The sequence below is a fragment of the Carcharodon carcharias genome, chromosome 11 (assembly GCF_017639515.1).
Source record: "Carcharodon carcharias isolate sCarCar2 chromosome 11, sCarCar2.pri, whole genome shotgun sequence".
NCBI classification, from domain to species: domain Eukaryota; kingdom Metazoa; phylum Chordata; class Chondrichthyes; order Lamniformes; family Lamnidae; genus Carcharodon; species Carcharodon carcharias.
Genome location: NC_054477.1, coordinates 45,981,544 through 45,997,158, shown reverse-complemented (window position 1 = coordinate 45,997,158; position 15,615 = coordinate 45,981,544). Strand labels below are relative to the sequence as shown.

General features: G+C 44.4%; 1 protein-coding gene across 1 annotated transcript in view; it reads right to left on the bottom strand.

Annotated features, from left to right (window-relative positions):
• LOC121283872 (protocadherin Fat 4) overlaps positions 1–15,615 on the bottom strand; it is a 168,146-nt gene that overhangs the window by 63,992 nt on the left and 88,539 nt on the right. The window contains exons 11-12 of the mRNA XM_041198674.1: positions 15,139–15,224; positions 14,823–15,002 (exon numbers count right to left, since the gene is read on the bottom strand). Of these exons, the coding sequence (XP_041054608.1) occupies positions 14,823–15,002; positions 15,139–15,224 (266 nt within the window). The remainder of the gene's footprint in view (positions 1–14,822; positions 15,003–15,138; positions 15,225–15,615) is intronic.

Sequence of the window (15,615 nt, the reverse complement as noted above, 5' to 3'; positions counted from 1 at the left end):
TGAAACAGATTAGAAATTGGACAGAGATCCAACATTATCGAAAGTCAGAGACTTTGTCTTAAAAAGATGGCCAAACTTGCCTGTATCTGAAGAGTTGAAGCCATTTCATGTCAGACAGATGGAATTAAGCTGCCAAGGTGGGAATTTCTTGTGGGGGTCAAGAGTGGTGGTCCCACCACTAGGCAGAGAGCCACTCTTGACAGAATTCCATAGTGCTCATCCGGGTATATCAAAAATAAAAATGCTTGCACAAAGCAATTTATGGTGGCCAGGCATTGATGGAGATATTGAAAACCTGGCCAAGCATTGTCTCCACTGTCAGCAACAACAGAAGTTGCCTATTCTGGCTCTCCTGCATCCGTGGGAGTGGCCTGGTTGACCCTGGGTTTAATTACATATCGAATACATAGGGCCATAGTTGGGTACCATGTTCTTGTTAATTGTAGATGCATATTCCAAATGGATGAATGTATAAGAAGTCAAGTTGCCAACATCAAAGGCAACTATCAAGAAGCTACGTCACAGTTTCAGCATGCATGGCCTACCTGAAATTGTTGTTTCAGATAATGGCACCGCTTTTACTAGCACAAAGTTTCAGAAATTTATGGACCTAAATGGAATCCGACATACTAAAACAGCCCCTTACCATCCCTCATAGAATGGCCTAGCCGAGAGGGCAGTACAAACTTTTAAGCCAGGTATGAAAAAGCTATTGGAAGGCACTCTGGAATCTCGACTTTCCTGGTTTCTTTTCAGTTATCGTACAACACCACACCACATTTGACTACAGATTCAACACCATCAGAGTTATTAATGAAACAGCTCTGAATACATGCTTACATCTCATCTTTCCAAACTGAGAGGGGAAGGTGGTGCAGAACCAGAGTAATCAGAAGTTTAACCATGACATACTCTGTAAAGCTCGCACATTCAGCGTAGGTGAACCGGTGTATGTACAGTCTTTCGGCAGTGGACCTGTTGGGCTCCTGGAGCCATTGACTCTGAGGCTGGTCCAGTATCCTACCAAGTACAAGTGGGAGATAGAATACTCTGAAAGCACTTAGATCATATTTGTGCCAGAGAGACATGCCAACAATCAACTGATCCGCCTGTGATTAACATCGAACCGTCAATTCCTGAGGTGTCTGATGGACTTAGAATAGACATGCCCAATTTCTCTGAAGAGTTATCAAATTCTGAACTGTCATGTTCCGATGATGTGTCACACACTGCAGTTCCAGACACTGTCGATCCCATTCAGGAACCTTCAGTGGTAGAGCTACGCCGCTCTGGTCATATAAGAAGGACACCTCAGAGACTTGATTTATAATCACCTGAAATTGTAAATACATTTGTTGGATTGTTTAAATGTCTTCTTATAAATAGAAATTGTAAAAAACTAAAGGGGGAGGAAATCTGGTAACAGGGGGGTATAATCCCTCTCTTCTGTCAATCAGGGGTCATGTGATGTACTGCATGGCTCCAGCCAGTGAATTTTTAGTGCGGGGCGATCTGCGGGGGGCGGAGCTTTTTGATGAACCCTGTCTGCTCCGCTGAGACATCACACCTGTGCTGACCTTATCTGCTACAGGCAAATTCCTAGCTGTAGTCTATTGCAAATTGATGTGATGATGCCTTGCAAGAATTGCAATCTTCTCCAAACCTTGCTTCTCACTGAGGTTCAAATAGTTCAGATTGTGTTTGTAGATTTTAGAATAGGATAAGACCACCTTAAAACAAGACTCCTCTTGCTGGATTCCTTGCAGGACCATGCTAATCTTGGAAGTTCTCCTCTCCTGTTGCTGCCGCTTTCCTTTTCCTCCATGTTCTACAACTAATAAAGTATTTTGCCATAGGAAAAGTACTTCACTGTGCTAAGAAAATAGTTAAATTGATCAAAAATGCAACAATTAATAATTAAGACAGAGAACTCCCTTTGTTTGCTAGATACATTCCAATGATCTGATTTTTTAAATGCTAGTTAGTGTCCCCATATAAATTGTTCAGGAAACATCCATTTATTGTGCATATCCAGCACTGAGAGTTCAACACATGTTTCAGGTAGGCACACTGGACGCCTATGTCTGGGCCCAGTTCAAAATGGTGGTGGCTGGATCAGTAGTGACGATGGGGCTGTAAGTTTTGTGGGATCTTATCTGGCTGTGATATTCTTAATTGTTAAAAACTAATCAAAACACCATAAAACTCTAATTTTTCTTGCACTCAAATGTTTGCAATGGCGCATTGTTATTTTTAGACACAGTAATGGATTAACAATTAACAAATCATGACATCTGGAAAATGTCTAATAAATTTGTTAATAGGCATCAATGAATCACTGATTATTAATAACGTCACTCCTTATAATACTAGATGGATTAAGTGGCTCATTTTTTCAAATATTCGTTCATAGGATGCAAGCATCACTGATAAGGCCGACAATCATTGCCCATCCCAGATTGCCCTTGAGGTGATGGTGAGCTGCCTTCTTGAACCACAGTAGTCTATGTGGTGTACGCACACCCATGGTCTTCCCATGGCAGATTGAGTGAGTGTCTTGCTGGGCCATTACAGAGGGCAGTTAAGAATCAACCACATTGGCATGGGTCTGGTCACACATGTAGGCCAAACTGGGTAAGGACGGCAGATTTCCACCCCGAAGGACTAGTGAACCAGATAAGTTTTTATAACAATCCAGTCATTTTATGATCTTCATTACTGAGATTAGCTTTTTATTCCAGATTTATTAATGAATTGAATCTAAATTCCACCAGCTGCTTCGGTGGGATGCGAACCCATGTCTCCAGAGGATTAGTCCAGGCCTCTGGATTACTAGTATAGCATTACCACTGTGTTCTTTCTTCTTCTCTTCAGAGTGGAGGTAGCAGCAGGGCAGGACTTTGACTGTTTGATTCCATCCCAGGCCTGACTGATTTCCCAGGTGTCACTGAATATGCATAGTGGGATCCAGATGGCATTCCTGCAGCCAAGAGGGAGTCCGACCATAAAATCTTGACAGTGCTGCAGCGGGAGAGGGGGACAAGCATTTAAAGGGTAGGAGAACACAAAGTATCAGAGAAGTTGCAGTGTAGGCCTTGGCAGAAACTGAAGCCTACTCTGATGGGTGAATGACTGTTTACATGGACGGAGAGGAAGTCTTTCCCTTGCCATCTTCCTCCATTTTATTACTTTGGCATTACTACTACTGATACCTGTGACAGTAACGGGGCCAGAAGGATGGACCAGAACCCCAGGCCACATCTTTGTAGCAGCATTTGCTTGTGGTTGGTGGCATAATGATAGTCAATCACAGTCCCAGTGAGGGTGGTGGGGGAGGGGAATATAGTCCTCACTGCACGATTTTGTTTCATTATACACAGTTATCCCATCCTACTTCAGGTGGGATCAAGCAGGTGAACCGAGTCCGAGATTTCAAAGAATGCAATATATAACTTAACAAAACCACCACACTGTTCAGGGTGATTTCATGCATTTGTAATTAGTGAGGTTTTATGTCTAAATTTACGATCATTTTCAGTAATGCAGTAATGATAATACTTTCCTACTCCACCCTTAACAGTCATGGAAAGTTATCTCAGAGGTAAAACAACTCATGCATGCCATAATCTAGCCAGAACATCTACTGGCACTGTGCCAATTAATTTATAACAACTGGGTCTATAAGTCTGGTGTACAAAACAACGAAACATCTAAAGAATGTATAAAGACCATGAGCAAAATAAAGATTACAATGTTTAAAAATATTGTTTGTTGCATCATTTACACTGCTGCAGGCACATGGCGCATCATTAATAAAACCAGTCTGATGGAACATGAGCCAATTCCTTTGTGACAAAGCAGAATTTTTCAGTTTATATTCACAGCATAATGAATGGGACAGAAATGCACAGCCTTTTATCATCCTATAATTAGTTAGCTATTGGTGAACAAGTAATATTTCTTCAATTAGCAACAAATCTTTTATTTTGCCTGAGGACAGACAACAAGGCATTAGATCATTTCACGGGCAATGGGGAGAGCTTCATTGTTTAAGCTCGAGCAATTCTATAACTGTAACATTTGTTTGGACTTATTAATGTAGGGGGATGATGTTCTTTGGTAATAGGATTGGCACTCTGAGCACACAGTTGAAAGTTAGATATTAAAATTTAATACATTAGGGTTTAAAAATGATTAATCCAGATTCTAATTGTGGCTTTAATCTTTTCCAGCAGTGAGAAGGTATTTGTCAATAAATGCGAGGTCAACAAGGTTGCATTCTGGTATTGGCAGATTCTTCTCTTTACTGCTACCATATGCCTTCAGGTCATCTACAGAGAGTCTACTGTGACAGTAATGGGGCCAGAAGGATAGACCAGAACACCAGATCTGACAGAAAGCTGTTCAGCCTTGCTTGTCTAAAATCCAAAAGTGCATCAAGTCCTCATCAGAGAGCTGCTCTATGCTGATGATGCCACACTAACATTCCATACCGAGGAACACGTTCGGCGGTAAATGAAGACTCTCTCATGGCTGTAATGAGTTTGGATTAACCATTTGTGTCAGGAACACAAATTTCGTGGTCTAGGATATTGCCATCTATCAGCATTGACAATGTGATACTGGAGATTATTGATAGCTTCACATATCTAAACTCCACAATCACCAACAATCTGTCACTTGATGCTGGAATCAACATGTGTATTGCAAAAGCTGCAGCTGTTATGTCCAAAAAGAGCCAGAGAGTAACAGCAACCTGTCTGAGAACACTAAACTGTGAGTCTAACAAGCTTGTGTCCTCAAAGCACTCCTCTACAAAACTGGACAACATATAATAGGCAGGAGAAAGGCCGAATAGTTTTCACCTTACAGTCTCAGGTGTATCCTTGGCAGCTCTTGGCAGGACAAGGTCACCAACTCAGTGGTCCTGGATCATGCTAACTCCATCAGCACATGCTCATTGCTAAGCCAATGACGTCTGCAATGGCTTGGCCGCATTCATTGGATGAAAGATGGCTGTATACCCAAAGACCATCTGTAGAGTGAATTGACCACTGGGCCATGACCGCCCAGATATCGATACGTCCACTACAAGGATAACTGCAAGTGAGATATGAAGCAAGTGGAAATTGACACAAACAACTGGGAGACAGTTGCCGATGGCTGTGACCTCTGGAAGCTGATTGTTCAAAGGCACATCAGAAGAAACGAGGAGCAATGGAAATCTCTGTGAGTTGTGTACCTTCTCAGCCCACTGCCTTCACCTGTAGTAAGTGTGGCCGAAACCGTCATGCCAGAGTAGGGCTCCTAGGTTTAATACAGAGTTGACCATCAAGGCGCAAACCATCATCTCATGAGATGAAAAGCTGCCAGGGACTCTGAACACTGGAAAGTTAGATGTTAAAATTTGATACATTAGGCATTAGAAATGATAGAACAAGGCTTTAATATTTTTAGCCCTGGGATATAAGATCCTGATGAGTCTTGACTAGGTGGATGCGGAAAGGATGTTTTCTCTTAGAGGAGAATCTAGAACTAGGGGTCGTTGTTTAAAATTAAGGGTCGCCCAATTAGGACAGAGATGGAGAGTAATTTTTTCTCTCAGAGGGTGGTGAGTCTTTGGAATTCTCTTCCTCAAAAGGCGGTGGAAGCAGAGGGTAGAATTTTCCGTGCCTGTTGGTGTTGGGCGTCATGGTGGGCGTGAGTGAATAATATGGCAGAAAGGCCAAAAATCAGTTTCACAACGTGGTGAAACCAGTTTGCGATAGTCTACTCCACCCATCAATGGCAGGCGATGTCCATTTACATATCTGCATATCACTATAAACTCTGCTCACTGGAATTATCTCCCCATGTCAAATTTACCGCCCACGTCGGTAGCAAAACACGGTGGCCAAAACACGTCTTCACAAATGAGACATGCAGAAGTTGGGATTTACTGTTAGGGCCTTGCTCACTTTGCAGACATTCAAGGAGCAGAAGATACTACAGCCCCACAGCAATGTGACCCTGGAGGAATGTGCATCGCGTGCTGGGTGGATTCTCACGGACATGGCTCTGGAAGGTGGAAGGTCACTGTTGAGGGTCTGCTTCAGGATCAGTGTCTTGGCCATGTTCTGCAATGGATGATCGTCTAGGGGGTGGAGGTCTAGGTTTGATTGGGAGAGGCGGGCGTACTGGGGGGAGTGAAGTTGGGAGTGGGGGGAATGATGGTATCGAGGTAGTGAGGATGGGGGGGGAGGGAGTATGGGGGGGAGGAGGCTGAAACGTGGGAGAATGCAGCAACTGGGGAGGTAGGTGTAAGGAAATGAGTTTGGTGGGGGAAGGAGTTCAGAGGGGAGGAAAGAATTCAGAGGGGGGAAGGACTTTGGGTGGAAGAAAGAGTTCGGGGGGAAGAAGGAGTTCAGGGGGGAGGAGGATTTCGGGGCGAAGAAGGAGCTCGGGGCGAAGAAGGAGCTCGGGGCGAAGAAGGAGCTCGGGGCGAAGAAGGAGCTCGGGGCGAAGAAGGAGCTCGGGGCGAAGAAGGAGCTCGGGGCGAAGAAGGAGCTCGGGGCGAAGAAGGAGCTCGGGGCGAAGAAGGAGCTCGGGGCGAAGAAGGAGCTCGGGGCGAAGAAGGAGCTCGGGGCGAAGAAGGAGCTCGGGGCGAAGAAGGAGTTCGGGGCGAAGAAGGAGTTCGGGGCGAAGAAGGAGTTCGGGGCGAAGAAGGAGTTCGGGGCGAAGAAGGAGTTCGGGGGAGGAAGGAGTTCGGGAGGATGAAGTAGTAATGGTGGAGGAAGGAGTAAAGGGAGGACGTCCAGGTGAACATGCAAGAGGGGCATCTGTGGAGTCAGTGACTGCCTCCTGGGGAGGGAAATGAGGATGGATGTGGTAGGAGGGAATGGTGAGAATGAGAGCGGGCAGAGTGAGCCGGTAGAGTGGGAGGGTGCAACGGTATCTGTAGAACGGTCGGCGAGGGTAGTTGGTGGAGACTCAGAGGCCGACATGGACCCTGGGGGTGGGAAGGGGAAGGTCGGGGAGGTCAGTGTGGATGGGGGTGGGAAGCTCAGGAAGGTAGGGAACGTGCATGTTCATCTGGGCATCCTGGGATGACAAGGGTTTGGCTCGGTGATGGTGGACAGGTGGAAGGTGATGTCAAGGGGCTCAACAGTGATGGGGGAAAAGGACATTGGTGACTGGGAGAGGGGAAAGGGCAGGGCAGCTGAAGGCAAAATTTACCAGTACCATGCTTGTTAAATCAAAAGTGCCTGGAGCCTTGTGTTGGGCAGGAATAGGTGCTGCATGGGAGTGTGCTCAGTGGGTGGATGGAGATGTCGGTCAGCTCAGATGGACAACTGAAAGCGAACCCCAGCCACACGTACACACGGGCCAGCTGCGTGCATCTGAACTGCTTGTGAGGCGATGGATGCAAGGGGAGGACTCGCAAAACATGTAAATGAAACTCAAAGACAGCATTACACATTATTCAGTGAAAGTGAATGTATTTTCAGATTATCAAGTGACAAAATGTGTTCATCTGTGCAACCACTTGCATCAGAAATTCGTAACATTTCTAGGCCTACCCCTTCTTTCAAGTGCTGCCCTGACATCTGAAGCAGCAGTGGAGAAAGCCTGTGCAATGGTTGGCTCTGTTGCCTCTGATGACTTTTGCATGAGTCGTCAGGAGAGCCAAGGCCTTGACACTTTCTTTGGCTATCTTGTGGGCCAACTGCTCCCTCTGCGGTGACAGAGGATGAGGTTGAGGGGATCACAGGTAAAGGGGAGTCGGAGGGAGAGGACAGCCTCTGAGATTCCTGAGTGGATGACCAGAGGTTTCTAGCTGCTGCTCACCTTCAGGTGCCCGAGGGCCCTGGCCTGACTCCTTGAGGGGAAGGAGCACCTGGAGGGACATTGGAGTGCCCCATTTCCCTCTTGCACTGCCACTGCAGGAACTCGCCCATGGCTACCATGATGGAGTGCAGGTCTGTGCGCATCTCCGCGTTCTCCTAGAGCAGGGTCTCCATGGTGTCCGCCATCTTTCCCATTGAGACCTGCATACATAATCACGTGGGCACCATTTCATCAGAGAGCAGGTGGATGCAGTCCACCAACTCACGTGCCACCCAGTCCACATCCTCACCAGTCAGTGCTATGGCACCCTCCTCAAAGTGACTGAAGGGCCTAATGTGGGCCATTCCACCCATGGTCTGGGACCTCTCCCTGCTGCTGAGAGTCAGCTTCTCCTGCAAGAAAACAGCTGGCGAGAGCGTGAGCAGGACACATGGCACTGTGTGGAATGTTTGTGTGGTGAGCGGAGGCATGGATGGGGTGAGGACCCGAGTTTGAGAGGATATGAGCCTCATGGAGATGTGAGGGTGAGTGTGGGAGTTAGTGGTGTTGTCCCTTGAGGTGTGAGATCCCTGTGGATGTGTGATGGATTTGAGAGTGTGTGAGTTGAGAGTGATATGAAGAGTGACTTACCCTGGTGGAACTGGATGAGCCCATTCAGCCTCTTCCTGCACTGGGTGGTTGTTCTCTTTTGCAGGGCACTGGTGCTGACGACTGCTGCCACCATCTCCCATGCTGGATTGGTGACCTTGCTTACTGACCTTCGCACAAAGCGAGGCTAGAGGACTATGCGGCGGTCCTCCACTGCGTGGTTCTCCAGTAGGCGCCTGAGGGAGGCGTCACTAAATTTGGGGGCCGCATGTTTCCTCCCTTTGGCAGCGATCAATTCACAGCAGCTCCCTATCCCTTGAAGAGCGCTAGCTCTTTGCAGGGATGGCCTTTAAATATGGCACCTGGTTTACTGAAGGCCTGATGTGTCGACGGGCCGGACAAATGAGAGGCCGCCCCACCAACGATCAGCATGTTTCCGAATGCATGGTTAATGAGGCGGGATTGGGATGAGATGGTGTGAAAAGCCACCATTTCAGCCAGCAGGTAAAATGTTCTTCTCCCCGCCTGCTACTGCACTTGGTGCAAATCTGGGAAAATTCTGCTCAGAGTCTTTGAACATTTTTAAGGCAGAGGTAGATAGATTCTTGAAAGGAAGGGGATGGGGGTTATCGGAGGTAGGTGGGAATGTGGGGTTGAGGTTACAATCAGATCAGCCATGATCTTATTGAATGGTGGAACAGGCTCGAGGAGCCGAGTGGCCTACCTCTACTCCCAAATCATATGTTCGTATACGTTTGTTAGTTGCATTTTTGATTGGCCATATTAATAGTTATTGAGCTTTTAAGGAGAAAAACTGATCTTCAAAGTCTGTTTTCATCACTGGGTGCCCACTTGTTTGAATGTTGGTCTAATGAAGGACCCAACAATGCACAACACAACAGGCATTTCTTCCTTTGTTCTGACCTGGGCCCCACCACACTTCCAGCAGTACAATGATGTACAATGATACCATGGGAATTTTGTACCTAATAATATATAGTTCAGAGCTGTGGGCGTAGAGTGAGATGACACTTTGAGCAGAGAGGTAATAAAGACCTTTAACATCAATTTTTAAAATTTGGACCTCAATTTCACACAGAGACTATTGAACTACCCTGGATCAGAGATCCAGATCAAGATCACAGTAGATGTTAAAGACAAGGGCATTTTGTCTTCAGACAGTATGAAGGAGGATCTAAAAAAACAACTCTGGTAATTTATGGCTGAGTAAAAACAGACAAAAAGATTATTGTACAGATGGCGAGATATGCAGATTAAGAAGAGATTCAAAGCCTGAGAAAAGACAGAGAGGCTATTGACAGAAACAAATCAAAAAGGGAGGAGAGAGTCTTGCAAGACCCAGAGGGATTATTGCAAAAAAACTACAGAGTTGAGAAGTTGTTTGGGAGAAGTGACAGCTGGTCGGCTCATACTTGAGGATAAGGTTTTAAGATGATTTTTCAGCATTGTTCCTGTGGAGCGGCAGGTATGTAATCATAATGTTTCATACACTTGGGACATGTTTCCTCAATTAGTGCAAATTATGTGTTAAAAAAAAGTTAAGAACTGCTGCAATCCTACCTGCATTGTAAAATGCTCAAATTTTCTCGGTGAACACAATGCATCATTGTTCACAGGTCCAGGTGCAAGTGTAAGGAACACACTAAAGGTGAGCATGGATAATTGTATGTAAATGAAATTTATAAGAATGGGGTCAATTATAAACTAGTGTCACAATAGGGGAGTGGTGGGAGTGGGAAGGGAACAAGCCTTTTGAAAGCATTTAGACAGGCCAAAGGGTATCTCAAACTACTAACAGCCCTTGCCCAAGGTTGAAGGAGCAGAGGATTGACAGATAAAATAAAGTTGAGGCCTCAGTTGGCAAATTCTGTCAATGGCTGTGCCAACATTATAAATTCCTGCCAGCAGCAGCTCTCCGGACAGCACAAGGCACCTGACTGTACTGACCCATACCATCCACAGTTATTGCCATGTAAGTGTGAAACTGCCTGTGGTTGTAGCTTCTTGGTCAGAGTGGCTAAAGAGGCTTTGAAGGGTGAAAATCACCCTGGCATGCATTCTTCCATGTCCTACCATGTAAAGTATAAAATGCTTGGAACTGTTGTAGCATAAAGATCACTCAAGCCAACATGTATATCTGTGCCATTGGGTTGCTGTCACAATTTATAATAACTTCAATTCATATAGCATCAATAACAAAAAAAAGAGCAAGCCTTTTTGCCTGCATGATAGCACTCCTGCCTCTGAATTGGAAGGTGCAGCATTTAAACACTTCTGCAAACATTCCCAGCAAGTGGAACCTGGAGCTCCAGCTGCGAATTATGCATTGACATCCAACTGGATTCTTGGGTCTGGTGGGTATGGGTGGCCCTACACTCATTGTGTGGGTTATGGGACCCCCAAAAACCCTCCTGTCATATAGAATGAACCACCCAATCTGTTGGTATAAAAATATTTACAGCCATGGAAGGAGTAGCTATGATGTGAGAGCCAGTGCAGACTTGATGGGCTGAATGGCTTTTTCTGCATTGTAAAGAGACTGTGAGAGGGTGATATCACTGCATTATGTGAATGCCAGGGTGGTGAAAGGTGAACTGACTGGATCTTGGTCTTTTTTTCATCCAGCAGTTCCTACCTTTCTATGAAAGATCGAGACAGAAAGGGAATGAAAGAAAATATGAGAAATTTGAGAAAAAAAAATGTAGTGTTTAAGACTTTTTATTTAGTTTTCAAGCATTAATTTTAGTTCCACAATATTAATATTGCAGTTGTAAAGCTACTACTGATAGCTGACTAATTGTAATAATAAGGTTTGAGGAAGCATTACAGTGTCTGAACTGCTGGGAAAGTTTGAATCTTTTGGAACCACGAGCAGTCCGAGACTTTGAACAAGAAAATATTAAACACTTACATTATTGGCAAATCTATTAATTTTATTTTGTGTATCCTATAATCTGCACTGTGATACCACAAAAACATATTGCATATTATTCTATAGGCATATATATTGATATTTTCCACTTCAGTTATCACTTGTCTACAGTAGTGTATTCACAGGAAAAGTGAGATGGTCCGAGTTATGGTTATTTCCATGGCAACTTCCACTGCAACACAAGAGCAATCAGCTGGAGGTAAACTCAAGTTAGGCTGTGCCACTTTTTTGGTCTGTCTAGAATATTTCATTGGACATACCACATAAGACAACCTGAAACTGGCAAAACTCACATGACACATGTAAAGCTGAATGACTGGCAACTTGTATTTATCATATAACCTTTGAAGCCATGTCTCTGCTTAATCATTTGAGGTGAGTCTCTCTGAAATATAGTAATAATTTCATAAGTCAGGAGTTTGTGTGTATAATATTGCCAAAGGGCCATTTTCAGTTGCCTTTTCCGTCACCTGTGAACCTTGGCAGACTTGCCGCCCCATGTGCAACAGGGCCTCAGCTCACAGACCTTATCCCATCTCACAAGTATTTGCTGTCTGTTTCCTGGCTTGAGATTTAGTGCTATTTCCTCATTATTTCTTGCCCATCAACAAAAGAAGGTCAAAGGAATGTTATGCAATTCAGAGGCATGATTATCCCAGCTTCCAGACAGCAAGAGAAAGATCCGCATTAACATAGAACTGTCCAAAAAGTATTGGGAGTGAAGTTGTTCATAAATGATGCAAAAGAGGCGTTAGTGAATCAACAGCCCATTTTATACAGTTGGATTTTCTTTTTCAGTGCAATCAATGGAAAAGAATACCAGGCTGGATATAAAACAGGCTTCCAACAGGCCAAAACAAAAACAGAATTACCTGGAAAAACTCAGCAGGTGTGGCAGCATCGGCGGAGAAGAAAAAGAGTTGACGTTTCGAGTCCTCATGACCCTTCGACAGAACTTGAGTTCGAGTCCAAGAAAGATTTGAAATATAAGCTGGTTTAAGGTGTGTGTGTGGGGGGCGGAGAGATAGAGAGACAGAGAGATGGAGGGTGGGGGGTGGTTGTAAGGACAAACAAGCAGTGATAGAAGCAGATCATCAAAAGATGTCAACGACAATAGTACAATAGAAAACATAGGTGTTAGAGTTAAAGTTGGTGATATTATCTAAACGAATGTGCTAATTAAGAATGGATGGTAGGGCACTCAAGGTAAAGCTCTAGTGGGGGTTTTTTATTATATAATGGAAATAGGTGGGAAAAGGAAAATCTTTATAATTTATTGGAAAAAAAAGGGAAGGGGGAAACAGAAAGGGGGTGGGGATGGGGGAGGGAGCTCACGATCTAAAGTTGTTGAATTCAATATTCAGTCCGGATGGCTGTAAAGTGCCTAGTCGGAAGATGAGGTGTTGTTCCTCCAGTTTGCGTTGGGCTTCACTGGAACAATGCAGCAAGCCAAGGACAGACATGTGGGCAAGAGAGCAGGGTGGAGTGTTAAAATGGCAAGCGACAGGGAGGTTTGGGTCATTCTTGCGGACAGACCGCAGGTCTTATATTTCAAATCTTTCTTGGACTCGAACTCAAGTTCTGTCGAAGGGTCATGAGGACTCGAAACGTCAACTCTTTTTCTTCTCCGCCGATGCTGCCAGACCTGCTGAGTTTTTCCAGGTAATTCTGTTTTTGTTTTGGATTTCCAGCATCCGCAGTTTTTTTGTTTTTATTCCAACAGGCCAATTTGTACAACCACCCAAAACAAATTTTATTGGTCACTTTCAAGGGTTCTGTAGTTCTTTTCTTCCCTTTTTTTGGAGTGATACCAAATCTTCAATTGACACATGTTTACACTAGTAGGATTCAGATCAGGAGAATTGTTAGCCCAGGAACACATCCTATCATATGGTGAGTAATTAAGATTTAAGAGTTTGTTACAAAACCCAAACTTACCTTAGTGTTGAGGTTGGAGGTCGAAGGTCGAGGTCTCCAAATCCCGACAGTCTTCGGACTTCCGGTGCATGTGCAGGCCGGGAGCGGGCTGCACATGCGCAGTTCTGCATCTTTATGTTCTTCGGGCATGCGCATGAAGAAAAAAGACGAAGGGCGCGAAAAACGCGGGTCAGGTGGCCGGGTCCAATAGCCCCAGCAAGTGTCCCAGGCAGGGTACAAAGGGGAGGTTACAAACAGTGAAGAGGGGACAGGGAGGGGCCCCAAAAGGAAGTCCAAAGTAAGGGGACAGAAACAGGTCCCAGTTAAGTAAAGAAAAAAGAAGGGAACAGAGTACAGGCTCCAAGGTAGAGAAAGTGCTAAGGGGGAGCAGACATTAAGTAAAGAAGGCTCAGGAGAAGCCCTGGTAATTGAAGAGGGTGATTGGGGAAAAGGTACCCTTTTGCAGCAGTAGTGTTCTGCTCAGCACAGCCAAAGATCTGAAGTTGTGCCTGTAATTTGGTGCTTGAATGAATACTTGGGAACCAAGGGGAATGGGATCTTGGAAGACCAGACTGAATCCCTGCAAGGTGTCATCAAGTTTGCTAATTGAAGAGGGCTCAAGAGAAACACTGAAGATCCAAGGAGGCAGCCAAAGGTTGGTGATTTTGTGCTGCAGCCTACTGGAGCAAAGGTACCTTTGAAGCAGTATTGTTCTGCTTGGCATGGCCAAAGAGCTGAAATTGTGCTTGTGAGTTGTACTCAGGAGTCCAGGGGAACGGAATCTCGGGAGATGAGATTGAAACCCTGGAAGATAGGCTGCCATTGAAGCCGTCCAAGTTGGAATAACTTTTGGAGAGAATTCCAAGTCGAGATCTTCGAAGGTGAAGATTGGAAACCCTTGTGAGAGAGACAGAGTTTCAGTGAGATTGGTTGACACACAGTGTGACTAATGTCTGGGTGGGTTGTTGAAAAATTAATGGACTCTGTCTTGGTTACATCTGCCATTTATTGTGCAGTGTGGGGTGTTCGACCACAGTTGGCTTGTTAATTCACATGTACCTCATACTTACCCTGAATATTAGAGTATTAGATAGATATTGTAAATTATTTTATCTTCCTGACCTTGTATAGTCAATTCTATTTTTGTCTGTTCAAAACCCATAGAATCTTGTGACTTTCTTCGCTGAGCAAGTATCTTCGATCTCAAACTTTGTCTACTTTAAACAAAATGTTATCAGTCCCTAACCAGATTCTACCAACAAATTGGGAGTCTGGCCAAGGATTATAACAAGCTCCACACCATCATTTGACTTGCATGTATAGATAGATAGTACGTGACATATACAGATTTCAGGAATTGTTCACCACAATGTCTAAAAGTCTAAATAAATTATTTTGTTGACTACTGGCAAAAAAATTCCTGGAAATAATTGATGAAATTACCATCATCTCCCATATAAGGTAAAATGCTGTAAAAGTGCTTGCTTTTCTGTACTATTAATAAAATGGCAGAGCAGTATTATGTGAAACACAGTACCTGGTGAGGATGTTATTTGAAGATAGTGCCTCAGCAAATTCAATAGGAACATTGTTCAGTTTAAGTTCCTTAATGCAACCAATGAAGTCATGTGTTTTTGCTTGATCAGGACGAAGGAGTATGGGGTCAATTGATTTGATTCCTCCAAATGTGATACTATTTTTATCCAAATCCAGAGTTCTAAGGGTAAGATAAGGTAAGAGTGTATAAATTTGCAGAATTATCTTTGAATCACATAATATGACATTATTTTCTTAAGGCTAGATGAACAGAATAAGAATTTTTGTACAGCATAAATCAGGATATGCACTGATACCTCTCTGTGCCTATGCCTGGAGTGTTTGCAAAGCAGAACTGCGCTGGCTGATCGTTGGTGCAATTATCCACTGTCAGGGATCCAGTCTGCAAATGTAGGCAAAAGAACAAACTGGTTGCTGCTCACTTCAAGAACAATACCAATGAAGCAAGTATCTTGTACCATCACCCCCCTCACCACCCTGCCCCTACCACCATGTTCAGACACAGAAATCCTTCTCCTCTGAGTTATAGTAAAGAACAAAAGCAGACTGTGAGTGTTTAGAACATTCTGGCCTAAATTTTCACAAACTGTGCTGTGAGCAAAATGTTGACAGACAGCATTTATAAAATGTCTCTTTGTGGCCTTTAATTTTCCACAATTGGCCTTTTTGACTGAGACTGGCAACTTATTGCTATTTTTCTGCTGTGGGTTCAGGGCCATTAAAAACAGGATTGCAACATCTGACATCCACAGAGTCATAAAACAGTTAAGTTC